The following is a 27124-nucleotide window of genomic DNA, read 5'->3' as shown; positions in this document are numbered from 1 at the left end:
CACCCATTCCACGCCGCGCCCCTCCTCACGCCCCGCCCATTCACGCCCCTCCCACCCATCACCCACGCCACACCCACCCCACGCCACACCGATTCCACGCCGCGCCCCCTCCTCACGCCCCGCCCCCTTTACGCCCCTCCCATCCATCACCCTGCCCACCCCACGCCACACCCATCCCACGCCACACCCATTCACGCCACGCCCATTCGCGCCACGCCCATTCAAGCACCGCCCATTCTCGCCCCGCCCAACCCCTCCAGCCAATCAGCGGTGGCGGCGCGGCGCCCCCTGGCGGCCGTTGGGGTTTTCTCCCGGTGCTCCCGCGTCTCCGTTTCCGGTCCCGAGATGGCGGCGCCCGCGGAGGTTGCGGAGCGGCAGCCCCGGCCCCGGCCCCGCACCCGGGATGTGCTGCTGCCCGGCGGCCCCGCAGACTTCGGGTCGCTGCTGCTGTCGGCACCGGTGCTGTCGGGGCTGGAGGCGGCGGGGTTCCGCAGGCCGTCCCCGGTGCAGCTGAAGGCCATCCCGCTGGGGCGCTGCGGGCTGGGTGAGCGGGGGCCAAGGGGACACCGCGGGCGGGCGGGCGGGGGGTTCCGAGCGGCTCCCGTAACCCCCGGGTCGCCTCTTTTCAGACCTCATCGTTCAGGCCAAGTCCGGCACCGGTAAAACCTGCGTGTTCTCCGCCATTGCCCTGGAGGCCGTGCTGCTGGACAGCCCCGCCACGCAGGTGAGAGCCGGCCCGGCCTTCCCGGTGCCCCGGGGCTTTGGGTTTGTACAGAAAGTTGCTCTTTGTCCCGGGAAAAGGCGTTCGCATCGCCTGCCAGGCAAAGGTTCTGAAACTGTGGTGTCTGGGCGCTGGGTTTTGATCCTCAGCCCCGTTCTGCAGCTCTGGTGTCACCCTTGGCTCTTCCAGATCCTGATCCTGGCTCCCACCCGCGAGATTGCCGTGCAGATCCACGCGGTTATCACCACGATTGGGATTAAAATGGAAGGCTTGGAGTGCCACGTCTTCATCGGGGGGACCCCTCTGAACCAGGACAAAGCCAGGCTCAAGAAGTGCCACATAGCAGTGGGCTCCCCAGGTGGGGATCAGCTCCCTTGTGCTTCAGACACTCTGTAGCTGCTGCCTGGGGACTCGGGGGTGTTCTGCTGGGGGGGTTTTAATAGCAATAAATAGCAATATGCTCAAAGATTGGTCCCAGAGATGTTTAGATCCATTTTCTTAGTGAGAGGTTATTCCAAATATGCATCTTTTTAAGGCTTGTTAAAATGATTTTTAAAGAGAAAGACAAAATATCTCGTTAGAAACTTTGCAGTGAATATTTTTTAAGTTCATTTTACTTTTTCCTTCCCCTCCAGGCCGGATCAAGCAGCTGATAGAGTTGGATTACCTGAACACAGCCAGCATCAGGCTCTTCATTCTTGATGAAGCAGACAAGCTGCTGGAAGAAGGCAGCTTTCAGGAGCAAATCAAGTAAGGAAAACATTTATCTTGTGAGTTTATCAATATCAATCACCAAGATATTTCTTAGTGACTGTTGTTTCTTTGCCTCACAGCTGGATTTACTCCTCACTGCCAGCCAATAAGCAGATGCTGGCAGTTTCAGCCACTTACCCTGAATCATTAGCTGATGCTCTGACCAGGTACATGAGAGAGCCAACGTTTGTCAGGTTGAACCCTACTGATCCCAGTCTCATTGGTAAGGAGTTCACTTATGGTGGTGTTGTTATCAGTGGATTAAGAAAAGCACACAAAAAACACACAAAAAATCAAATATGTGCCCTTAAAGTTTGGGATTCATCATCATTTCCCTCCCCAGCTGGGACTGTTTGTTTTTGAAGTGTTTATTCCCAGTGTTGATGTATTTAAAACACCAGTGATGAATGGAACTCTGTTTTTTTTCTTTCTACCTGTTAAAAAATCTTTCAATCTTACAAGAAATTCCTCCTGTTTGTGTTTGGCACCTGTGTGCTTGTTGGAATGTCAGGTTTTGCTCTAGCTGCAGTGCCACCAGTTGTCAGCAGCACAGCACTCTGCTTGTGTTATGGAAGCTTTTCATCTGATAATTCTCTGTTTTCCTGCTCAGGGCTGAAGCAGTATTACAAAATTGTGAATTCCCATCCCCTTCCACACAAAACATTTGAGGAAAAATCCCAGCACCTGCAGGAGTTGTTCAGCAAGATTCCATTCAACCAAGCCTTAGTCTTCTCCAACTTGCACAGCAGGTAATGAATTTGAAATAAAAGCTGCAAAAAGGATGTTTGAAAGCAGTGGCTGTAATGTGGAGTCAGGGATAAACTCCCAGAGGGATTCTCCAAGCAGTGTGGAATCCCAGGATGCAGAATTCCTGAAATGCAGCCAGGGGAGTGCAGGATGGAGTAAAAGAAAGGAATGCTTTGGGATGAGGGTGCCTCCTGCACAGTTCCAGCAGAGGCAGACCTGGTGTCTGTGTGTCCTGTTCTCCCTGTGAGGTGACTTTCTGAGGCAAAAAGGTGAAAGTGGGAGTTTGGGAATGTGGTCCCAGGCTGTAAGGAGTGGCCTGGGAAGTGCTCAGGGGTGTTGAGGCTGGGGTTTTATTTGTGGCTTTTCATTGTTTCTGTCAGGGCTCAACATCTTGCAGAAATACTGACATCCAGAGGCTTCCCTGCTGAGTGCATCTCAGGTAAGTGTCTTAGGGACTGTCTGATGCTATTGGTGTTGTGCAGAAATGTCACCTCACACAGGAAAATCATTTTAAGTCTTGGTTTGCATGGTGAGAGAACTCAGAAATCCCTTGAATCCTTGTAGATCTTTAGGAGTTAACTTTTAATTGCTTTAGCTGCCTCTTTTCAGTTAGTTCGTGAGCTTTTCTGGATGTGCAGATAAGGGCATTGGGTTGTTTGTGAAGGTTACTCACATTTGCAGGTTGAAGCAGTAATTCTTGGGAATGCAGTTTATGTAAAACTTGTCTGCAGTCAGGGGGCTCAGGTATCCACATCAGGTCCAAAGGAGGCAACTGGGCTGGTGAAGGGACTCGAGCACAGACCCTGTGAGGAGAGGCTGAGGGAGCTGGGGGTGTTGAGGCTGGAGAAGAGGAGGCTCAGGGGAGACCTCATCACTCTCTGCAACTCCCTGAAAGGAGGTTGGAGCCAGGGGGGGGTTGGGCTCTTTTCCCAGGCAACTCTCAGCAAGACAAGAGGGCAGGGTCTCAAGTTGTGCCAGGGGAGGTTTAGGTTGGAAATTAGAATTTCTTTCTGGAGAGGGTGATCAGGCATTGGAATGGGCTGCCCAGGGAAGTAGTGGATTCTCCGTGTCTGGAGATCTTTCCAAAGAGCCTGGATGTGGCACTCAGTGCCATGGTCTAGCACAACGGTGGTTCAAGGGTTGGACTCCCAGATCTCTGAGGTCCCTTCCAACCCAGCCAATTCTATGATTCTGTGATTCTATGATCGTTGTTTTCTCTTTAAAATGAGCAAAAGAATTATTTTTCTAACAGATCTCAAGCTTTTGTTTTGTTCCTTGCTTACTCACTTGGAACTTGAGGAAGTTTCAGCCTTATTTCTGTCCTCACCCCCAGCTTCCCAAAGCAGTTTGGATGGAATCTCACTTTTAATTCTTCTCATTGTAGGCAGCATGAACCAAAACCAACGGCTTGATGCCATGGCTAAATTAAAGCAGTTCCACTGCAGGGTTCTGATTTCCACAGACTTGGTGAGTTGGTGTTTTATAACATCCATCAGTGGTGTATGAAAAATCCCTCCAGAACCTCAGATTGGGCTTGGAAAATTGTATGGAGCATAAAAGTGCTGACAGAGCTTGTGCCTTGGGCTCTGTGAGGGATTTATTCTCACTCTGAAACTCGGGAGTTGTAACCAGCAGTTACTCCCCAGCGTGCTGTCTGTCTTTAAAGGTCTGTTCAGCATTTTAGTGAGTTCTCTCTCCTCTTCTCCCCTTCTCCCTTCCCCAAGACATCTCGTGGAATTGATGCTGAGAAAGTCAACCTGGTTGTCAACCTGGATGTGCCCCTGGACTGGGAGACCTACATGCACCGCATCGGCCGGGCTGGGCGCTTTGGTAGGAGCAGTGCTGGGGGGTCTGGAGGGTGCAGGGGCTGCCCTGGCCCTGGGGAGGTAACTGCACTTTCTGCTCTGCATCATCACAGGAACTTTAGGCCTGTCTGTGACCTACTGCTGCCGTGGGGAGGAGGAGAACCTGATGATGAAGATCGCTCAGAAGTGTAATCTTCAGCTGCTCCCTCTGCCAGGTGTGTCCTGCAGAGCTCTCTGCTCTGTCCTCTGAATGCAGCTCTGGGCTTGTTGGTTGGGTTGTTTTTATGCAGAGCTTCAGGTTGAGTCCACAAAGAACTGACATGTGTCTGCTTGGCTGAAGTTGCATTAATTTTGGTAGAGGTTTGTCCTGCTCTGCACTAAGGAGTACTTGTGTAGCAGCTGCAGGTGTGTGAATCAGCAGGAGCTGTGGAACTCTGCACCCAGCTGTTGCTTCATCAGCTGCATGGCTGCAGCTCCACAAATCCAGCATTGGGCCTTTCTCAGTCTGTAAGATGCAGTAGGAAAAGGAAGGAGTTTGCTGCCTTTGCTTTGGCAGAAGCTGCTCTGCTAGAAATACAGCATTTATTGTTTTGCATAAATTCTATTTGTTTTGACTGTTTAAATAGGATAGAAATATAGGGGACAAGTAGTGCAGTGGTGTTTGTCTTGATCAACTTTTTGTTGCCTTCTATAAAGAAAATATTCTGGCTACTTGAGCTTTTTGAGAACTGGTCAGTTTGTAGCCCTAAGTGACCATGTCTGAACATCTCTGCAATTTTGCAAAGCTTTACTTGGCACTGCTAGAGAGAGGGATGTGCTTACCTGAGTGCCTGCTTGTTTCCCTTCTGAGCAGAGCCCATTCCTCCTGGGATGATGGAGCAGTTTGAAGATGGGGATGTAGAAGTCAAACCTGTTGGGTGTGCAGGTGCCTCAGTCTCTTCTGACACTGGGGGTGTTAGACCAGAGGAGCCAGCACTGCAGCCTGCCCAGAGCAGCTCTTCAGAAGCACCTTGGCCTCTTTCTAGTCCTCCAGTTAATAAATCTTCAGCAGAAAAGCCAAAAAAGACTCTGAAGCAAAAGCAGATAAAGTGCACAAATTCTGCAAACCCTGAGAAGGGTGGCAAAGCCCCCCAGACTTCTCATTGCTGCACAGAGCAGAGGAATCAAGTCAAAAGTGTCTCCAGAAGAGATGGACAAGGGAAGACTCAGTCTCCAGATGAGGAGGCCTTAAAAAAGAGTCTTCCCAAAATTCCATGCTTGTCTTCTTTCAAAAACCACCAGAACAGTCCCTGGAGCTTCTCAGCATTTGTTGAAGACTATGAGTATTTCATTAAAGAGGGAATGGAGAGGGAGGTTGAAATATTAAGAAGCTTTTCAGGGCCGGGAGGACAGGGTGAGCTCCCCAGAAATGGGGATGTGGAGTGGAAGGAGGTGGAAGATACAGAGCCCATGGGAAATGATGAGGTGTCTGGTGACAGTGATGGATCATACAGTTCCAGGGCTTCCTCCTTCAGCAGGGAAAGTGACTCAAGCTGTGGATCATTTTCAGATGCTCAGGAGCAGAATTCTGTCCCCACCATGGGCCAGGGGGGTGCAGCCTTCTGTCCTGCACCAGAGAGGCCTCAGGAGGTGCCACAAATCCCAAAGCCAAACCAAACGAAAAAGAAGGTTCTGAAACAAAATGCTAAACAAAAGAAAAACCAGAACCATCAACTCCCTGGTCCTGCCAGGAGGAAAACTGAAGATAACTGCTGCTCCTGCAGCTCTTGGGATGATGGTGTTCCCGGGGAGGCTTGGAGTTACAAAAACTACTGGAAATCTTACTATCAGGCATGGCAAAGCTACTACGAGGCAGTGGCTCACTACAGGAAGAGTTACAGACAGTTCAGCTGGATGAATGCCTACCACCTCAACTCCATCTACCTCCAGGAGCTGCTGAAAAATGGGGATTGATGGAATGACCCTGCTGGAGGGCATTGGCAGATAGGAACAAACCTTCTTTAACATAGGAGGAAAATGTTGTTGTCCTTTCTGTAAGTGAGCTGTGTCTGGGTAAATGTTTTATATTCATTCCACTGATGGTGTTGCCACAAGTTGTTAATAAAAGGAAATGAAAGGCAGCTGGCTGGTCACTTGTAATCTTTACAAAGTAAACAAAGGAAGATAAAAGGCAGCCACTTAAATACCAGGTATCAGTAAAGAGAAGATATAAACCAACCCCAGTTTTATTTGCCAGACTCGTGTGAATTTTGAGTGAATTCACTGTGTCTGTTTAGAGTTGGACATCGTCCTGTTTTCTGTAACTCCCTTACTAAAGAGGCACTGAATAGATACCAGTAAAGTGGCAGAATTAAGCCTGCAACTTCATGCCTGTATTGCTAATTTCAATCCAGTTAATTAACATTATATAAATAACACTTCTGTGGCTAGGTGTGCAGGAGAGGATGGTTTAATTATCTAGAAAATGTGCAGCAATCATAATTGGTCTGTCCCTCTGGGTGCAGCAATATCAGACTTGCCACACTTACAGGAAAGCTTTAATTAGGAATGAAATTACCTGTTAGTATAAAACTAATTGGTGTTTGCTGTTGGGGTTGCAGTGCTTTGTGTGTAGCTGTCATGAAGCAGGAAGAGGGAGTCCTGGCTGGCTCAGGGTTGGGGCTCGAGGTTGTCTGCAGACTTTGAAACTTAAGCTTAAATTTATTTGGGATCATAAAGAGATTTTAGGGGTTTTTTTCAGCTTGTTTTTTGTTCTCAAAAGTTCACCAGAGCAGATCAGTCTGAAGGTTTTGGTTGATTCCTTTTTTTTTTTTTCCTTGAGCAAAGTATAGAGGGAATTTCCTTTATAAAATCTGCTCCCTCCCTGCTGGGAGCTGCACTGCCAGAGACTCCCTGCTTCCCTTGGGTGTCTTCAGGGCTGCTTGGCTGCTCCCTTTTGGCAGCTTCCAAGCCAGTACAATATCTCAGCTTTCCCTCAGCTTACATAAATCACTTGCTGCCTGGGCCTTCCTCATAATTCTTGCCAGACTCCCTGTGCAGATCCTGTGGTGTCCCTGGCAGTGGTTTGGACCTTCTTGTGCAGTGATGGGGCTGGAAATACTGCAAAGCTCAGAGTGTCCTCCCTGGGCAGGAAAATCCTGAGATGGGCTGAGCCCCAGTGAGAGGTGCAGTGGGTGCTGGGTGGCTTCCTGCAGCTGGGCCAGTGCTGGCCCCCAGTGGGTGCCAACCTTCACTGCAGGAGAGCAGGGGGGGTCTGTGTGGGGGTTAGAGGCCACCTCATCAGCCATCTCAGGTTCTGCTTAAGGATTGCTGGAAGTTTAAAGCCATGCTTTTAAGTGACACTTGGCTGATGTGGTTGGGATGAGAGCAGCTCCCACTTGGTTTGTGGCTGCAATGAGCTGTCCCTCTGCTGCACAGAATGCAAGATTGGGCTTGAAGGGAGTTGTCCAAATGAGATTTCCTTTCCGAAGAAAGGCATAAGGTGTGCTCCTTAAATCTCAGAACAATCTCAGCAGAGGAAGTCCTTTTTCTGCCTTTTTTTCCTGCCCTATTCCTGCTGTGTCCCAAGTCACCCCAGGGAGGGCTCTCACTTAGGTTTTGTCTGCATGGTTTGAAAAGGATGTGATCAAGATTTCAAGATGACTTTTGTTGCAGCTTTTGGTGCTCACAAGGATCCTGCAGGAGGTGCCCTTGCTCCTCTCATCTCTCTGTTTGCAGTCCTGCTTGCTCCAGAAGGAGTTCTTGGTATTTAAATCCAACTTGAATGGCTTAGGCCATACCCAAAGTTCTCCAAAAGAACCTCCCAGGATTTTTTTTTTTTTTTTTTTAGAAGAAATCTACAGCATCATGGTGGTATTTGTGGCACATACTCTGTTTAATCCAGATTGGATACATCAGGTACAGCAGTGGCACAAGACTCAATACTGTAAATGATATTACAAGTTTCAACATATGCACTACAATTCCAAAAGAAGACAACAGGAAACTTGATTCTTCTAGAAAGTTGTTCTCAAATGAAGCTACCTGCAGTTGTATACAGTACATTTTGTATCTGTCCTCTGATGTTTGTAAGCAAAGCCCATTGAGAGTACGAAAATAGAAAATAATAAGGTTGAGAGCTTCTTATAACATAAAACTCCTAAAGGAAACACCATTGCATTGGAATGCCTTACTGGTTTATCAAAAATATACCATCACACACACTTTGTAAGATACTTCATTGGTCCAAGGAGCCAGGGGGAGCTCCCAGTTGTGGTTGCAACAGAACAGAGAGGAGCATCCAGTGTGGTGGCTCAGGTCTGAGCCAGGCAGCTCTGTGCCTGCTGTGCCCTGCACTCCAACCAAAAGGCAAAGGAACACGAGCACACATCACACACAGAGCCACACACAGACTGGAAACGAAACTCAGGAAGGGATTTTCACAAGCTCTTTGTCACCTGATCTTTTTTTTTTTTTTGACTGATCCACCTGAAGTTTTCTGGCCCAGTTCCTGCATTCTGGAGGTGAGCAGCAGCACTCCTGGGACACTTCCTCTGGGGGGTTCTGAGTCTTCATCACCAATTGGGATTATTTTATTGAAAGAGGAGGTGTTAAATTCTACACAGGTTCTGTAACTGGCAGAGAGAGGTGAAATGGCTTCTTTGAGGCCACTGAGTGATTCATCCAGAGAATGAATCAGGGCTGGAGCAGAGAGGTTCCTGGTGCTGCCTCTGCCAGCCCTGATCCATCTGCAGCTGCTTTCTGGTTGCTCTCAGAGTTTTAGAGAGATGAAGCCATTATGGGATCATTAAATGTGAAGCCTAGAAACTTGAGCTCTGAAGTCTAGTGCAGCTCCTTAAAGTATTGGAGAACAAGAAGTTATTTTAATAAAATAAATTAATCTGATTTACCTGTGCACCCCTTAAGCAGAATGAGCAGTGCTGGGCTGCAGGACTAGAACAGAATCAGCTGTTTCACTTTAAACAAGTCGTGGTGAGTTGAATTCACTGTTTCTGGCTGCTAAAGAAGGATGGATTTTGAATTACCCATTAGCTTTATTCCACACTGCAGCCATGTGTGTTACTGGGTTTATGTTTTCCCCTGTTCAGCTTTAACAATCATAATTATTTGACAGATAAATATAGCCTCTGGCGTCAGAATTTGCTGCAGGAGGTTTTAGATTCCTCTTATGCTTGTAGGCAGCTGTGGAAAGGAGAATAATTTAACTTTGTGCAAGGGAGTGTAATGGCAGCAAGAGAGGAAAAAACAAGGCAAGCATTAAGGCTAAACAGCAGGGGAAAAATCCTTGACACTGAGATCTATTAGTCTGGAATAAGCTCTCCAGGGAAGCAGTGGGAGTCCTGTCCTTGGAGAATTTGGAATTTAATCTAGAGAAAATAATGCAATATATTGTATTTATGGATCTTGTGCTACTGGAGGATGGATTATATTCTGAATTAGCAGTTGGTACCAAGATGTGTTATCTCTGGCCTCTTCTGTATGAGTGCCCTGAAGATTTTCAAGGTAAAGGAAAGAAAAAGGTGGATTTTAGAAGGAGTAGATGGAAGCCAAAGCTTGGGTATGAAAAGCATTTCTCATCATTGCCAGCCAGGTGTGATTCCTTCTATCAGCAGCCCAGTGCCAGGTGAGAAGAGAGCACAGCTATTGATAGGATATGGTGAAAATCTCTGAAAGTATGTTTTTCCCTCAGAAAAGGCTTTAGAAAGGAAACAAAATGCTCAGAAAAAAGTGTTGCTCCTTTGATAATTTAATATTGCTTAATGAAAGACTGAAAAAATAATCCCCTTTTATTTGCTTTTTGTAAAAAAAATCTGGCTTTATCTTTTTTTTTTTTCCTTTTTTTTCCTTTTTTTTTTTTAATGAACTTTTCAAAACCTATAAAAAGCCACAAGGAATTAGTGGGAAGGCTTTTGGAATGAACTGCCACCATCCTACTGATGCTTTGTTGAGCAGCCCTGCCACCCAGGCTGGTTTGTACCCCCTGCCTTTCAGACCAGCACCAGAACCTCCCCTTCCTCCTGGGTGCTGTTCCTGCAGGTAGCCCACACCTCTAGAAGCCCCTTTCCCATTTCCATCAGGACTGAGCAGGTAGGTGCTGGTTTTTGGACCCATCTCAGTGGGGAAGGGATGCTGGAAAGACAGGGCAGAGCTGGGGACTGCTGGAGAGAATGGGCCGAATCCTCCCCTTCTGGGCTAGGAGTTTCCAGGATTGAGTTGCCCTTAGCTCAGCAATGGTTTGTAAGTTGTTAGTTAAAGGTTAGCAAGAGCCTTGTGGGGTGGTAAAGCTGATTCCCTCCCTCTCTTGTCCCAGGGAGTGTCTGCAGTGCTGTCCCCACCTCCCCCTGTGCCAGAGCTTTCCCCTTTTCCCTGTGCTCTGGGATGCTCCCCCAGCCCCTGCTCATGGCTCTGGGTTCTGGGTTCTGTTCTGTGCTGTCCCATGGCCACTCACACAGAGCTCCCATGATGAGGATGTGCTGGGCACCTTCTGTACAAGCCTCTATCCAGATGCTTTTTGGGAGCATCACTCAGTCTGCTTCACATCAGCTTGTAAAGGGAGCTAATGCCTCCATTAAAATAGATATTTTAGCCCTGTTCTGCCAGGCTCAGACCTCCTTAATTTTGTCTGTCTTTACCCAGTGAAAGTCTGTGCTGAGGTACTGACTGCCTGGGCCAGCACCTGCTAAGCTGATGGCAGAAGAGGCAAAGCCCCAGGTTTTTGGGCAAGGAAAACAATGATTCCTCTTCTGGAGAAGAGAACAAAGGCCATGGCAGCCCTGGCAATCTGAGCCAGCCCGCCAGAATCCCCAAGGACTGGCTTTCTTCCCTGCTTATTTGATTGTTTTATTTTCCAAAAACCCCACTTGGACTGATGGCAATTAAATGCACCAGTGGTGCTTTAGCCAAGGGCTGCCCTGATTGCTATTTACAGATAAAGAACTGGGTGCAGGGAGATGAAGTGGCTCGTTTGCCACTCCACAGTGAGTCAGGAGGAAGAAAGGCAGCTCTGAGAATCCCTGGGGAGCCCCTGACTCTTTGTAATCACTGATTTGTGAGCACTGGAAGGGACTCTGTGTCCTGGCAGCACGGGGGGCACCGACCCTCGCTCTGTGCCAGGCTGAATCAGGGGTAGGGGGGTGCAGGGCAAGGGCTCTGATCTGGGAGGGTGTTCAGATGGGGAGCAGATGACAACAAGTAACGAAATCAAAGCAAAGGAAAGATTAGATTAAAACATCAAGGAAAAGTCAGTAATGGTAAGATTAACTGCAGTATAACCTCCTACAGGAAGCAGCAAGGCAGAGCGTTTTAGTCATTTGAAACAGGACTAAGCATAGTTCTGGGTAACATATTACAGCTCTGGAGTAAATTGCTATAAGCTGGTGCTATGCTGAAGGCTTAGCTGTAGCCCTACTATTCCTAGGATATTGTAGATGTCTAAGGAGGCTGTGGGGTTGGTGCATCAGCCCCCTGAGCACACCCCATGGACTGGGGGCTCAGGAGTGCTGGCAAAGCAGGCTGCTAGCTAGACACTGAAGTCAGCATGTAGGTTTAGTTATCTATCTGTACAGGTGTCTATTCACTCTACGTGTATGTGTGTATATAAATAGTACAGCAGGAGAGACTGGGAGAGATGTTAAGGAAAAAAAAAAAAGAAAGTTATCTGTTTGCTGTCTCGGCCTCAAGCATGCTGTGAGGAGTTCTTAACTTGAGTGTTGGTGAGAAACAGACACTTGAAATGTTTCCTTATCCTCTCCAGGCTGTTGGGGGTGGGTTCAGGGCTGTCCTGGGGCTGTTCAGGCATCTGTGCCCCACAGGAGCTGGGACAGTGACAAGGTTGGGGACACTGGTCCTCACGCTGCCCTCCCTGGGTCACAGCCCCGCAGCAGGGGATTGGGAAGGGCAGGATGGAAAAGAAAAGTTACTGTGTTTAGGGAGAAAAATCAGTTATGTTTCAGGGCCTTAAAATACTCCTTAAAATAAGTAATTCCTAGAGAGAGGTGCTAGGCCTGACCACAGCTCCGTGGTAGGAGTCTCAGCTGCTTGGCAGTGCCTTGGTGTTACCTCAGGGTTTGGTTGGTTACAAGTGCAGGACATTTCCCAGACAAAAGGTAGAACTGCAAAAGAAAAAAGAAAATCCTGTCTGTACCACCCTTTATCAAATGTTTTCCAAACTCTAGAACTGCTCCCCCTTCTCAGGTGGATGCATGCCAAAAATCCTGTGCTGGGACTGAGGAACTGAAATTGCTGCCTTAGCCTAACCCTAAAACCTGTGCATCCCAGAAGCCATCGATGTGACACCTGGAGCCCTCAGACTGTGAAAAAGCCAAATACCTCTCTGTCCATGCAAGGTGTTTGGCTCTGGGGTTCGTTATTATCAAGTATAGATCCAGACATTATTTGGCTACTATTTACAGTGGGTTGTCTGTCCAGTGCTAGCAAAGAAACGTCCATATAGAAACCAAAAATAAAAAAGCATGGGCATACATTACAAGAAACCTCGGTTAGACTCATGACCACTTGATGCAGCTGAGTTCAGTGCTTGCTCATTCCTTGCCATTTGTGTGTACAGTATTAAAAAAAGAGTCCTACCTTTTTTTTTTTTTTTTTTTCCTTTTTAAAAATACAGAACTGGCAGCCTAGCCACACTCCGACAGGTAAGTGATAACAAAAATAGAAAGCAGATACCCATGTGGGACTAAAACTCTACTAAAGCCTGTCCTTTCTTTTTTTTTTTTTTTTTTTTTTTGTCTTTTTTGTCTTTTTTTTTCTCCACAAATATGTTCTCACAGACAATAATTAGCAGACAAACACACCGTTTGCAATTGCACTGTATTGACTTAAAAGGCGGATACAAAATAGTCTAAATAAAGAGTACCAGGGTGAGATGGAGGTGTGTGTGTGTGTGTGTGTGTGTGTGTGTGCACACGTGTTGGTGTTTCCCTGCTGTGCACCCAGTGGTGGGATGGTGCTCTGCTCTTGGCAGTGGGTGCTGCTCTGGGTGGTTCTGCTGCACACTCACTCACACACACAGAGGAATGGAGAGAGGTTTTGGTGACAGGTGGCTCCTTGGTCTAAATCTTTTCCTATAAAAGAAAAAAAATCGTGAAGTTTTGGTTGGTTTAAAGGTTCTGCTCCACGAAGAGAAAAAATTCACAAAATCCATTGTTTTTCACCTTTTCAGTCATTTCCTCATGAATAAATATTATCCATTAAAAACCTTGGAAAAGGTGCTGCAATACACAGTGTTGTATTTCCGTTTCCTTTATTGGCTCTCTCCTTGCCGTGATGATTCTGTCCCTCTGGCCTCCACGGGTGGTTTTTACCCTCTGCCGTGGCTCTCCATGCAGGTTTTTTTCCTTTAACCATCCTTCTCCTGCCTTTCCTCCCCCTTCCTCACATCAGGAGTCTGGAGGAAGCTGCCACGTCAGGTCTGCGTTGCTGATGCGATGGCGAAACGTCGGCTCGGTCCATCCAGGCACAATTTGCAGCAAGGAAAAGGAACGTGGAGGTGTGGAGGGAGAGGGGCACCGGTCTTCCAGCCTCCTTCTGTGCATGAGACATCCTACAAGGCAGAGACCTTGACAATGTTGCTCGTGGTGGTGGTGGGAATGTTCGTGGAGTGGCCGGGGCTGCCGGGCTGGGCTCTGCTCTCGCCCTCGGGGGTGAGCGCTGGCGGCGTGGGGATGCTGATGATGGCTGTGGTTATCTGAGCAGCTTTGCAGTTTGGTCTCAGCCCATCATCTGATTTCATGTTGAGGCTGGAACGACTAGAAAACAAGTTTAGTATTTGGTTGTTGTTGGGTTTGGGTTTTTTGGGGTTTTTTTCGGTTTTGTTTCTAAAGCAGGCAGGAGGAAGGATGGGGATGGAAGATGTTCTCAATCAGGACCTTATTCCTCTGAGCTGTGGGCACTGAAATATTCAGAAGGCTCTGCTTAAATGCTCTCCCTGTTCCTGCAAGGCATCATTTATTTTTACCCAGATTACACTAAGCTTTTTAATATTCCCCCTGGTCAGGATACAGCTTTTCACAGGGCAAATCGTTCTATGTTTCCATCTCATTCTTGCATAATTCTAGTTTAATTAAGAGGACATCTAAATAAATCCTGAATACTGCCTCTTTTCAGGGCACAGGTAGTTCTTTCTGAGACAGAGATGTTGTCTTCCTTGCATTTCAAATGCCTCTTTCAAATTCACCGTCCCTTCATCTTTTCTATTTTTTTTCCATCTCTCTGCAGTAGTTTCGGGGATCTGGCAGCTGGGAGAGTTCTTATTAGATCTGCATCAATTGCATCCTATAATTAATTACAGAGGGAAAATGATAGGTTGATTTCTGTGCATCTGCACAGCTCCAGGAGTCTGCTATTACCAGCCCAACATGTTCATTTTTAAACACAAGAGTTGTCCTTTGAAAATGTAAAGCTCCCACTCAGAAAGCTATTGCTGTTACCTCAGGGTTGTTCACCAAGGGGATGTTTCTTGATGGGATGGCTCAAGCATCCCAAGATTATATTTTTATTTTTATTTTTTTTTTGGCAGAGCCCTTTCTGCTCCCCCTTCCCTCTGCCACAAGCTGAGAGTGGGGCAGACCAAGGGACTGGGTGGTTCTGCCCCTGGGAGCCAGCACACCCAGTGAGTTGTGTTCCACATGAAAAACAACTTTAAAGCCCTTTTTTTTCTCCTCATTCTTACACAGTTTGGTAAGCAAGTGAAATAACAAACAGTGTTGACATTTAAAATATTACTGGCATCTGATTTAGCACCCACAGAAATAGGCAGAATCGTTGACATTCCCTGAATTCCTGTTTCAGGTGCTGGTTCAAACTGTTGTCATCTTGAAACTGCACCAGCCAGGGACTGGCTTTGTGCTTATTCATCCCTAACTCAGTCTCTGCACACAGGAATTGCTTTGTTTCAGTTTCCAGATCCCTTTGATAGGGGTGGGGAGGAGAAGAATGGGGAGTTCAGAAACAGCCCAGTGCACAAGAGCCTTAATGGGCTGAGGGGGAGTTAGGGAGCAAATTAATATTTGCAAGAGAGATACTGTGAAGAAAGATTTTTTTTTTTTCAGCAAGTTATGTATAAAATAGAAATTTCAACACTTTCTGTTGAGACACTTCCTCAGCTGGGTCACTGAAGCCTTTTAAGGTGACAGCTACTAAGTGAAATTCCTCCTTATTACTTTCCCGGTGGTGCTGGATGCTCACAGCTGCAATTTAGACTTCAGGACAATGGAAATCAGTGACCTGGGGGTCCCTGGTGGGCTCTGCAGCTCTCCAACAGCTTTTGCAGGCAGACACTGCTCAGCTGGTTGGTTTTGCCTTCTCCCAGTAAGGACCTGGAAACACTGGGCTACTGGGAGCTGGGCTGTGCCAGTTTGGGTGAGTGGCTCCCAGCTGGGGGCTGCTGGCTGTGTGATTAGCACTTCAAAGGCAGATTTCAGCTGGAATTCAGTGGAATTCAGGCAGATTTCAGCTGGAATTCATTCCTCTGTGCCCAGACTGGCCAGAGAAAAGCTGCACTGGGGGCCAGCTCTGCCCTGGTTCTCCCTGGACCAGCTGGGAGCCCCTTCCCTTGGGCTGGCATTAGGAGGAGGGAAACAAAAGATGCTTCCCCGGCTGGAGAACAACCCCGCAGGGTTCAGCCAGCGGGATGATGCCCCGGGGAGGTCGGCATGCAGGGGTCAGCAGGAAGAACCTCCTTACTGTACCTGGTGGTTAGGGAGGGCTGCTCGCTGCACTGGATGTGGATGGTGCTGAGCTCCTGCATGCTGCGGAGCCGAGTGGCTGGCAGGCTGGAGTTGGGGAGGTGGGAGCTCTTCTTGTGCCTCCGGGAGCAGCAGGAGGTGCTCAGCCCATGGTGACTGGACAAGGAGGGGCTCCGGGAGGAGGGGTAGTTCTGCAGGGAGCTCTCCATGCAGTTCTGCTCAAACAGCTGCTCGTCTATGAACTCGTGGTTCTGGCAGGGAGAAGAAGAGGGTTTTACTCTCTGGGCACAGCAGCAGCTCTGGCCTGACAGAGCTTTTGTTTCTAACATCAGCTCTTGCTGGGGCAGTGGGATGTGTCAGCTCCATCTCTAGGTGAGATGCTCTCTGCCTCCGTGCCTGGAAATCGTTGCACTGGGCAGATCTTTCAAAGAAACTGTCCTGTCCTTCCAGTCACTGCAACCAGGAGATGCTGCTCTCCTGCCTCAGGAAGCTGTTGCAGTGACAAAGGCAGGACTTGCTTATTTGGTCTGAGATGGTTCATGTATCAATTTCTTTTCTGTGTTTGGATTCCAGAGGTGGCTTCAAAACACCTGCAATACCACCTGTATCCCCAAGAGGGGATTGAGGCTCCTCTCTCTTTGTCCTTGGGGACAGGACTGCCTTGTGTTTGTGTGACCACCTGGACAGTTTGGTTGCAGGATGCTGCCCATGTGGATGGAAAGCACCTCTGCAGGTCACTGGGTGCTACCAGCTGGGTGGAAATAAAAGTGGAAGGTGAGAGTGGGGAGTTTACAGGGAAAGGAAACTCAGAAAGCTGAATCTGTGAAGAGGTTTTGTGCTATGGAACAAGAAATTCTGAAAGAAAGTATGTGTGTGCATCAACAGCCAGGTGAACATACTTTATCCAGTCCTTCAGCAGAAAGGATCAGAAAGGATGGGAAACAAAAGCAGCCACCAGTTTAAACTGGACCAACTACCAACCCTCACAGGAAACAAGAGCACAACAGCCAAAAAAAGCCACGTGCACGAGGTCCCAAGGACAAGACCAGGAACGAGAAAGGAAGCAAAGACTCTGCAGACACAGCACAGAGAGCACAGATTGAATTAAATAAAAGGAAATACCTTGGTGGTGGAAGTTCGTACAGATAACAGGGGATCATCCACAAGATAGGACAATCCCTACGGGACAACATGCCAACAAAAGATAAGAACACAATTGATTGTCCATTCTGGCATCCAGAAGATCAGTCCCAGCATTGCATCTGTTGCCTCAGCATTCCAGCAGTTCAGGTTTGAATGGGCAACCAGACCTTCTCTGCACCAAACCTTGCTGAACCAGACACTTTTGTTCCTTCCTTCTCACACTGAGGCTTGCAATGTTCTTGGAAATGGAACAAAACTGTTAGCAACTTCATCACTTTGATCTTTTGAGAGCTGAAGGCAAAGGAAAGCAAAGTTTCAGCTGCTGATTCCCAATTGCCCAGTTGGAATTGCATTGGCTCACCAATGGGGGTGGCTTGGGGTCATCTTCTGTGCAGACACAGAAGGAAGGTCTGGGTGGAAGGGTTGGGTTTGATGTGCTCAGCATCTGGAGCAAACGGGACATGTGAATGCCCATACTTGATCTGGGAGTTGGTACCAGCTGAAAAAACCTCCTTTTGTTTGAACCAACTGCCCTGTGACAAAGTGACCTCTGCCAGAGGGACCTTAGGGTCACTTTCTCATCTGACTCCAGATTTCTGAGCCATTCACAGCCCTTCCATTGCAAGTCTGGATGCTGGGGATGACTGCAGGTACCATGACAATAAATGGACTTTTAGAATCCTTCTGCCTAGCTTAAGGAAAGGTGAATTGCCCATTGAAACAAGTTTGCAACCATGGTACATTCCTCATTCCATTCCTGCAACTTGGTCACAAAATGACTCTTCAGTATTTAGAAGTTCTTTTACTGTGATTTAAAGTTCTTGCAGGGAAACTGTTGCTCAGTATTTCAGCAAATGATGTGAACTACAGAATTTCCATACATGACTGAACTGTTTTGATTGATAATTTTAGACCAGAACCCAAACTTGCTACGGGACTTGATGGAACTGGCTGAGAAACATGGGGGGAGACACATTCAGCATTGTGCAGATTCTCCCTCTAATTTAATAAAAATATTGCCATTATTGCTGTTCTTTGCCAAAAAAAAGCAATGTTTGGAACATTTCCAGCCCCTGAGTGTCTGAGTGGGCTGATGTGCTGGAGGCAGTCTGTGGCAGTGTGGGAGGTGAATACAACCACAAACCAGGAGGGGCTTTGGCCACGGCACTTCCAGCATTTCCAGGGATGTTCTCCCACCCCATGCAGTGGTCAGGGTTTTTATAAACCTCTGCAAAGTCAGGATCAGCCACGGGCAGAGCCTCAGGTGGGGTTGTCAGCATTTGTTTGCTTCAGCCGGTTTGTTGAAGTTTCCAAATGAAAGTGTTCTTGAGAAATTGGGGTCGAAGCTTTCAAGCATAAAGTTCTAACCTGAAGAGTCAGATTGTGAAATATCTGCTTGTTACATAACATCCAAATTCACTGGAAATCAAGACAAGATGAGGCTTATAAAATAAATTCAATAGTCATTGATAGAGGAAGAATCAGTTCCCTGTCCTTGGAATGGTGACTTTGGGAGGTGATGGGGACAAACCAACTGGACTCACTGCAATTAACCACTCATCATCTTCCAGGGGGTTGCTGGGGCCTAAGTGGAGTTATTTCAGCACAAACCAAACTATGGAAATGGAGGTGATTTGTCTAAGAGAAAGCTCTTGGGAGTCAGAAATCAAAAGTACATTTGATGATGGATGCAGATAGAAAAAGGCATGAATATTTCAAGTGTTAACCTCTCCACTCTTTCTAGAATGAATCACATTTATAGATAATGTGTTCCTTCACTGCAGAACCTTTTATATAAACTTGGAAGTAAAATATATGTATCCAATAAATACCTGAAACGTTCCAAGACACCTCTGCATGCAGAGTCATTTAATGAAAAATAAAACTCTCACTCTAACACTTGCACAACATGAACAGAGAAATCACATTTTGGGAACTGTTTTACTGGCTTTGAGGTTAACTCCCTGCTTTTGTAACCTGCAACCTTCCCACTCCTGAGCGAGCTCATCTGCTCCATGCCATAGGAAGGGCTAAAGATTATTATTTTTATTCCCTGGTGAGCAGACTCCAAGTCTGGAATCACTGACAGCTTCCACTTGGGAAGGCAGCAGGATTCCCCATCCTGGGGAACCAGCAGGATCTGGGGGTGCTGTGGGTGTCCCGGGGAGAGAAGCAGCATCCCCGGGTCTGTCCCGGGCACAGACACCCCCAGGACACGGGAGGATTTGGGGCACAAACACCCCTGGACACGGGAGGGTTCTGGTCCTACTTACGGTTGTTTTTTCCAGGCAGTGCAGCAGGTGGTGATGTTGGCTTTCAATTAAGGAGGTGCCTTTAGTCATGTGCTGTTCATCCTCAGTGGAACCCTGCACAGCCAGGAAAAGGTGGGAAAGGAACAAAACCGGGTGTAAATCCATGAAAACAACTGGAACTGCCAGCGTTGGCTGTCGTGGTTTCAGGGATGTCTTTTCTCATGTCTCTTTTTAGGTGACCTCAGGGTTTTTTGGTGTTTTTTGGTTTTTTTAGTGCTTTGACTTATAAACTCAGGTGAACAGCTCAGCTTTGATTCAAACCCAGGGTGTTTCCAGCCCTTCTGGAGGAAAGCTGGGAATAGTCCTTACCAGAGGGTAAGGAAGGACAGAAATCTGCTGTTTCACTTTTCAAGACACCATCAGGACTTTCAGGCTTGATGTGACCTTTGAGTGCCAATGTCAGGGGGCACTTCATGACACCTGTGAAGGGATTGGGCACAGCTGAGAGTATTTAGGTTGAAAAACCCTTAAAAGGAGTGGGAAGGCTCCAGTTGAGGAGAGGAGGTGCTGGGGGGTGCTTGGTCAGGGTCTGCTGGCTGGAAAGGCTCCTGGGGACACTTTGCAGCAGGTATGTGCATGTGGGGGTTTGGGGAAGGGTTAGGATGGAGTCTGGATCTCAGTCTGATCCTGGGGCTCCTGCTAAGCTGAGGGGTTGTTTGGCTTCAAAAGTCTGAAACAGAAATGGGGAGAGGTTGGGTTCAGGGTGCCTGGAATGCTTTGCTCTGGTAGAGAGCTTGGTACCAAGAATTCATCAAATTTAATCAGTTTGGGTGTGGGGAGAAACCAAGTGCTCTCTGCTTTTGATTCCTGTGCTGTGTCAGGGAATCAGATGTGAATGTTCCTCCAAAGCCAGCATGGCACTTACCTTACAACCTGACACACCTCAGGAATGGAAGGGAAGGGAAGGAATCACTGTGGGTTGTTCTGAGAGTTTCTGTGTTATTTGAGAGCTGGGATTGTTTTTCTTCCTTTGCTCTGTGGTGGCAGGTTTAAGATCTGGGTTGTTAAGGATGTTCTTTTACTACTCCTGCTTAAGCTTCTGCTCTTGAAATTCACTGTGTGATTTTGTGACAGGTTAATCTGTGTGTGCCTTTGATGACTGGAGTTTCCAGAGACAATTATTGGCATTAAAATGACAATTAGGGCTTGGGAAATGTTTCCCTGCTCTCTGTAAGTGGGGAGTGCCTGGTGCCTTCTGTAACGCCTGAATCTCAAAGCCAAAAATTGATGTGTGTGGCTCGAGTCCCCACTTAGACATGAAACAGCAGCACCTAAGTGTTGGAGAGAGAAAATGGGTGGGATGGGAGCCCCAGCAGAACTTGTCTTGGCAGAACTGACAAGTTATTGTCTGGTGCTCTCAAAGGAGTCAAATCCAGCTCTGCTCCAAGCTCTGAAGTGTCTCAGTGATTCCCTGCCATGCCTATCCTGGGTGCCTTTTCCAGGATGGTTCTGTCATCCTTAAGTGAGGGAATAACCCTGGGTCTGACAGATGCCAAGCCAGCCCCAAACATTAAGGAAGGTGACTTACTGTGCACAGAACTAAGAGATTCCTATGGGGATTTATCTCAGGAGGGTCATGGATTTTTTTTTGTTGCTATCATTTTGGAGGATGGAGCATTCCCAGAAGTATTTTTAGAAGTGGACTTAAAAAAAAAACCCAAAACTTTAATTTTTCTTATTAACAAAACTCCTGTTGAGCTGACACATCGAGCAGGCCTGGCTCACACCCTGCTGGGATTCCTGAGGTCTGTGTTGGAATAGTTCCCATGGAGGTCCTTGCAAGCCCTAAAACAAACCCAATGCTGTACTGAAACACTGGGAAAGGAGAGAGAAAGAGCACATACTGCAAACAGGATCTTTTTGTAAGGCTTTGGTTTAGAGCAGAGATAAATGGACTCTGGAAGCAAAGGCAGAGCTCCCATACCTCTGGCAGATGATCTCAGTTGTTAAGTTTTGGTAGCACAGCTTGGTCTTTCCTTCTGCCTCCCACCCCAAGGCCAGGGTGGGAATGAATCAGAGGATGCTGGTGACATGAAGCATCAGTGAGTGTGTCTCACACCTTATCTTTCTTCTTTCTCTTCACCCAGTTCAGTGTTTTCAGAAACAGAGTGTGCAGAACATGCTAGCAGGAGAGGGAAGAATGAGATCTGGGGAATCTGCTGCCCCAGGACACTGGGATTCCCAATATCCCACAAATGTTTGCATTTTGATGGGGCTGTTGGGGAATGTCTGCCTGTAGAGACTGCATCAGTGGTACCTCTGCTACTGCAGGCAAACAAAATCTGTGTCTTCATTAGGAGAGTCTGGCTGTAATTAAAAGGCTGGTGGGGGGAGGAGAGGAGCTGGTTTGCTTTTTGATCTGGGATGCCAGTTTTGCAAGGATTTGATGCCAGCTCCCATTCAGTTTGTTCTTGGATGGAATTCACTGAGCTGCTGGTTGTTTGGAGGGGAGCTGACACATGCTGTAGTGTCAGGTCTGAAATCCAAAATACTTCCACTCCATCTCTTCTCCTTAATGCTCCAGCCTGCAAAACTGGACACTGAATGGAGCTGAGCTGGTTCAGTGGTCAGACTGCCCCTTCCCATCAGAGTGGATGCAATGCTTCTCTAGGGCTGAGCAGATTCTGCTTGTGAAAAGGCACAAGGAGGCTCCTGTCCTCCTCTTCCTGGGATATTCACCTCCCAGCACTGGAGCTAAAAGGGAATTTCAGCTAGCTGTACAAAGAGATTAGCACTAAGAGGATATGTAGCCTGCTGCCATGGGAAGAAGCTCAGCATCCCTCGAGCTCTTCTGACATAAACCCCACTAAAAATCTCTAAATGAGAAGGAGAAGGTCTGAGTGCTTCATGTAATGTAGATGGTAAATTTAAACTGCCACAAGTCCACGTGTTTCTGAAGCAGAAGTCTGGAACTCCTTCCTGCTGCTGTCCTTGGGTAAATCCTTTCCCTTCCCTCCCTTCCACACAAGGCTGAACACATCCTGTTCCCTGCCAGTGTCTTCATTCTGCTGCTAATGAAAGGACCTTCTGGCACATGTTCTGACATCTTGCAGGGTGCTTGTTCCTCAGTTTCTGGGTTTGCCTGCAGAGCCATGGCCAGGGAGTGTTCTGGGGCTGTTGTTTCACCCTCAGGCTCCAGGGCATTTTCCAGGGCATTGCCCTCTGCTCCCAGTCCTGTGGGTGCTGCTGGAGGTGATGGTGCTGAGCCATGGCTGTGCAGTAACTGCAGCTGGAATCACTGCTGGTAACAACCCAGCCCTGGGGGCACCACCTGAACTCAATCTGAGCTAGCATGGGGCAAGGGGTCAGAATGGGAGAGGGTCCTGACCAGGGATTCTGTACTAATGTCCCTGGCAGATACGCTCAGGAGGTGGATGGTGTTTTGGTCACTAATAAGCACATCAGTAAGATGTAAGCACATCAGACAGAATCCTTCATATTTTTACAGCTTTGTGGCTGGCTGGACTGTGGTGTCATTCACAGTCTGTATGCTAAGGGATGGTTTGTCCTCCTGCCAGAAAACAAAAGGACAGAACATGTTGCTTTGTGGAGACACAAAGGTCAGGTACAGCTGTGCAAGCACGGCTGGTTTGCAGCTCTGTAGTTAATGAATCCCCTGTCTGGGTTCTTGATTCAGGTTTGAGGCATCTTCTCAGGTAGTCAGGGATCATTTCCTGGTGGCCATGCAGATGCCAGCCGTGCCTTTGGCAAGTTCTTGATTCAGTAAATCATATTTCTGTATATCACAAGTGGAAGGTAATTCTTCCCTCCCCATGCCCTTTCCCTTTGACTCTTTCAGCAGCAAGTTCCTTGTTTTAATACCAACATACAGGATATTCAGGGCTTGGGTAGTAGGATTTGTGGGTCTGTGTGGGAATCATGTTACCATGTTGAGCCATAAGCTGATAAGAAAGCACATTGCACCCAGCAGAGCTTGGGGAGACTTGCTCTGGGTGCTACTATATACCTAAATTTAGTTATTAATGAGTAAAAATATCCTCTAAAACCTCTTTAGAATGTTGTTGTTTTCCTTCCTGTGTCTACAGTAGCTTCGTAGCCAACAAAATTACCCTTCTTCTACTTATTTTTGAACAAGTGCCAGGAAGTGAACCCATTTGGCCAAATATTTCTCCCAACCTCATGCATTTTGGACCTGAGCACTGGTGTGTCAGCTGCTCTTCCCTGAGTGGTCTTGGCAGGGAGCTTGAGCTGACGAGAAAAGTGAGAAGATTCTTGTTGAGATGACAGCCTGAAAGATCAAGTGCAAACTGAGTATCCCTGCTAAGCTCTTCTGTCATCTTTTAAAATTTAGAAATTTAAAGCTTAAAAGGAAGTTTTAAATTTGGACTTGATTTGTGCATGTAATGAAATAGCAGAATCTCAGCTGAGCTCCTTCCCTGTCCCAAACCTCCCCTTCCTGGGGATAAAGCTCAGGACAAGGTGTGAGCAGCCTTCATGGTCTCGTGTTCTTGGTAAAGGAACTTTTCTTGAACTGCTCAAAGCAACATATGGTTCAAGAAACAGATTTTTCTGTGTGTCACTGCTGTTTGCAGAGCAGGGGATGGGAGCTGTGAAGTCAGGAGATCAAAGGTGTTTTGGAGGGGAGAACAGAAATGGTCCAAGCATCCCACGTTCCAGACCTGTGGTTTGTGTGGAGTCAGTTTGGGAACTATTCCTCTTGTAAAGGGTCAGATTCCTTTATCTCACCCTGCAAAGCAAGGTGCTGCTTGGAACCATCTCCCTGTGTGCACAGGGCTTGGGTGCTACTGAGCAGCTTTCACCAGGAGCTGAAAAGGTTTTTCAGCTTTGATTTTATAAAGGCAAAGATGTGTGCTGGGGAAAATAGACATCTGAAGGATTAGGGCCCGTGTGAGGATGCATGAACAAGTGCCATGACTCAGTTAAGCATTCTTCATCTGGCTCTTTGCTCCCCATGTGCATGAAAGGCTGATTTATTTGAAATGAAATCCATGAAATGTGCTAATGTCTGCTCTGGTGTTGATCAGGCTTAATGTAATAACCTCCCCTCGTTTTTGCTGATTCTGCTGAGCAATCTGATGCACTTAAAACTTTTCTCCTCCCGAGTAGCTCGTGTGATCCTCCAGAGCCCTTCCTGTTAAAAATAAACCCACCACCAACCTGCCAGGAGCAGGAGCCAGGGAATCTTTTCCTGCCCTGTTGGGTCTGATCCCATGGCCTGTGCTGGAGGGAGACTCTTGAAAATAACTCTGTTGGAAGGGAGTGGATATTTACAGCCTGGGCAGCCCCTGGGTGCTGCCCATCATCCCAGCTCCATAGCTTGGAGGGAACTTGCCCCTTGCTGGAAGCTCAGATCCTTGCCCAGCTCAAGGCATCGCCCCTGGCACAGGGAGCACGGCGGGACCAGTGCTGCCACGGGAGCTGCTGCTGGGAATGAGCACTAAGGGGGGGATGGAGAGGGGAAGGGAGGGAGCAGGGAGGTCCTGCAGCTGTGTGGAAGGGGCTGAGGTCTCTGGACTCACCGTCAGCTCCAGGGCTTCGTTGAGGAGGCCGTTGCGCTTGCTGTGCAGGTAGGCGTTGGAGCTGCCGGTTTTGGCCACCCGGATCCTGGCCAGTCGGGCTTTCTGGGGAGGGCAAAGAGGCTGAGGTTACACCCAGGCACAAAAAGTCATCGGTTCTGTGCTGGAAGGGAATTTCAGGTTCTCCTTGTACCCGGGGGTGCAATGCAGAGGGGGTGTGGGCAGGAGAAGGCGCTCGGGGAGCAGCCAGCACGGGGCAGGTACCTGTGCCTGAAGAGCATCACCTGCCCCAGAGCCGTGGTGGCCCTGCCAGAGACAAGAAATGGGCTCCTGCAGACTTTTTTATCCTTTCAGAAGCTAACAGTAGTTGTGGGGGTGGGATGTGCAGCCACTAAAGACACCTGGTGCAGGTGTCTCTGCTCTGCACAGGCATTGCAGGCAGGGCTCAGCTCCTCTCTAAGGCCCTTCCTCGTTTAATCCTCACTCCATCTCTCAGTTCTGTGCTCTGACATCTATGTTATCCCTGGCTGTGGCTCTACCAGAGCTGGCAGGGTGACACTGGTCCTGGGTGGTGGTGGAGATGCTGCTGAATCCAGGGGCATCAAGAGGGAGCAGAGCTGAGAGGCAGGGGGGTCACTTGCTCCACATGCCAGTGGAGAAGCATAGGCTGTCAAAGTTGGGAAATACTGATGGAAAATTGTTCCTCATCCTGCAGGCAGGGAAAGGCACAGAATTTGTTCCTTCTGCCCTCTGCAGTGGCACTGCCAGGTTATTAACTTTGGTAATATGAGACTGTCCAGAAATATGCACTCCTGATAACCTGGCAGAAGTCACTCTGCAAGAGACATTCAACTCTTCTAATTTTAAAACCAGTCCAGTTTTAATAAATAAAGCAAGCAAGAAACACTGAGGCCCTCTACCTTATTAATCACACAGTTCATGTTTCAGTTTTCCATTCCAGTTGTTGCCTGCTTCAAGTGCTGATTTGCCTTTTTCTTTTCTACTGTTAATTTATGACTCAAACACTATTAAAAGTAAATACATGAAATAGCTCTGGCTATTAAAAAATAATTACATTGTGCTGTATTTTAAAATGCTGCATAATCTTTTTAAATAACATGAAACTCCTGATTTTCCTTTCTAATTAGAGGTTCTAATGGGTCTACGCTGCAGGAAGAGTAAAGCCAAGAGGCAAATATCTGCAGTGGGCTCAGGGAGTGTAATAATTCCAGGAGCTCTGTTGCTGTACGTGCATGAGTGAGTCTGGCCCTCAGTTTCTGAATGATTTGTTGGGCCTTAAGAGCTTCTTTATAAGCAGCCAATTTCCCAGGCAAAGACAGGATGGGAGTCTGCAGCTTTAATAAGGTGACACAGACTATGACCAGCCTGAAAAATAGGTTTTCTTTTGACACCCCAAAATGAGGACATCTCCAAAATTGACTTTCTTTTCTCTGCTCCACCTAAATTCCATTGTCCCATTTTAACACTCAGACTCCAGGTCAGTGTATGAGATCTGATGGAAGTGGCTCTGTGGGGATGTCCCTGTGCTGAGGTATCACCCAGGGCCATCTCCTCACCCCAGGAGGGGGCACTGGGGGTATTTGCAAGAGGGAGATTGAGGATATACCAAGAAAATGGACCTGGATCTGCAGTTTTTTCTGAAGACTTTCCCAGGCTGCTGTGTTGCTGAGCACCTGGCTAGGACTGGCATGAGACTGGAATCTGAACCAAAAACCAGAGAGTCCTGCAGGTTGTTATGGGGAGAGAGCAGGGGATAAGGGACTGAGGGATGTTCCACCTCCCAGTTCCTTGGCTCTTTGTTACTCTTAATTATGTTTCCATTAAATTATTGCTTCTGGTTGCAAGTATTTGACTTCCCTTGCTTCTGCCACAGTTTTCTCTTCCTCACTCAGGACAGAATATTGGATCTAGTGATGGTCTTTACAGCGAGATGGGAGCCACTTCCATTTCCTTTCTGTGCTGGATAAAACATCAGCTCCTTTGATGCAGGAATTCTGAGATCTTTTTTCCCCCCCTTACCCACCTCACCTATAGCAGGGAAGGTTCTGTCCTCATCTCCAGTCAGTTGTTGAAGTGGATTCAGTCTAATGCTCTTGTAATGAACATTATTCCCTTTGCCTCCAGGGTAGCAAGGATCAAATATTAATAATTGTTCTTCACAGGGACTGGAGATGGCTCATTCCTGAGGTCTGATCTCTTTTCTTCCTTGAAACAGGGCCACTGCTATCTAAATAATTAAGCCCTATAGCTTCTGTAGTTTAGAACAGACTTTGTAATTTTAAAAAAGCATCAGTGGGGCAGGACAGAAGTTAATCCTCTTCTCCTTACACACAAGACTGTCTGGGATAGACACCTTGCCCAGCTCTGTGCCTCCATCATGATTAAATTTGGTAGATATCTTGATTAACTCAGCTAGAGAAGT

General features: G+C 47.6%; 2 protein-coding genes across 3 annotated transcripts in view; one reads left to right on the top strand and one right to left on the bottom strand.

Annotated features, from left to right (window-relative positions):
- Positions 1-329: 329 nt before the first annotated feature.
- Positions 330-6139, top strand: DDX20 (DEAD-box helicase 20). Its single transcript, XM_030465653.1, has 11 exons — positions 330-544; positions 630-724; positions 911-1079; positions 1357-1471; positions 1555-1697; positions 2085-2223; positions 2602-2660; positions 3606-3688; positions 3946-4051; positions 4140-4241; positions 4880-6139. Exons 1-11 carry the CDS (start codon positions 346-348, stop codon positions 5977-5979), a joined length of 2310 nt encoding a protein of 769 aa, XP_030321513.1. The 5' UTR covers positions 330-345; the 3' UTR covers positions 5980-6139.
- A 7446-nt stretch (positions 6140-13585) lies between these two features.
- Positions 13586-27124, bottom strand: part of KCND3 (potassium voltage-gated channel subfamily D member 3) — an 86019-nt gene continuing 72480 nt past the window's right edge. The window contains exons 3-7 of one of the 2 annotated variants that reach the window (XM_008490559.2): positions 24685-24786; positions 19145-19237; positions 16851-16907; positions 15732-15979; positions 13586-13790 (exon numbers count right to left, since the gene is read on the bottom strand). In XM_008490559.2, the coding sequence (XP_008488781.1) occupies positions 13586-13790; positions 15732-15979; positions 16851-16907; positions 19145-19237; positions 24685-24786 (705 nt within the window). The remainder of the gene's footprint in view (positions 13791-15731; positions 15980-16850; positions 16908-19144; positions 19238-24684; positions 24787-27124) is intronic. The other variant, XM_008490560.2, reaches the window with a different exon arrangement.

This window comes from Calypte anna, chromosome 26, assembly GCF_003957555.1.
Source record: "Calypte anna isolate BGI_N300 chromosome 26, bCalAnn1_v1.p, whole genome shotgun sequence".
Taxonomy (NCBI): Eukaryota; Metazoa; Chordata; class Aves; order Apodiformes; family Trochilidae; genus Calypte; species Calypte anna.
This window is presented reverse-complemented; position numbering and strand designations above follow the sequence as displayed.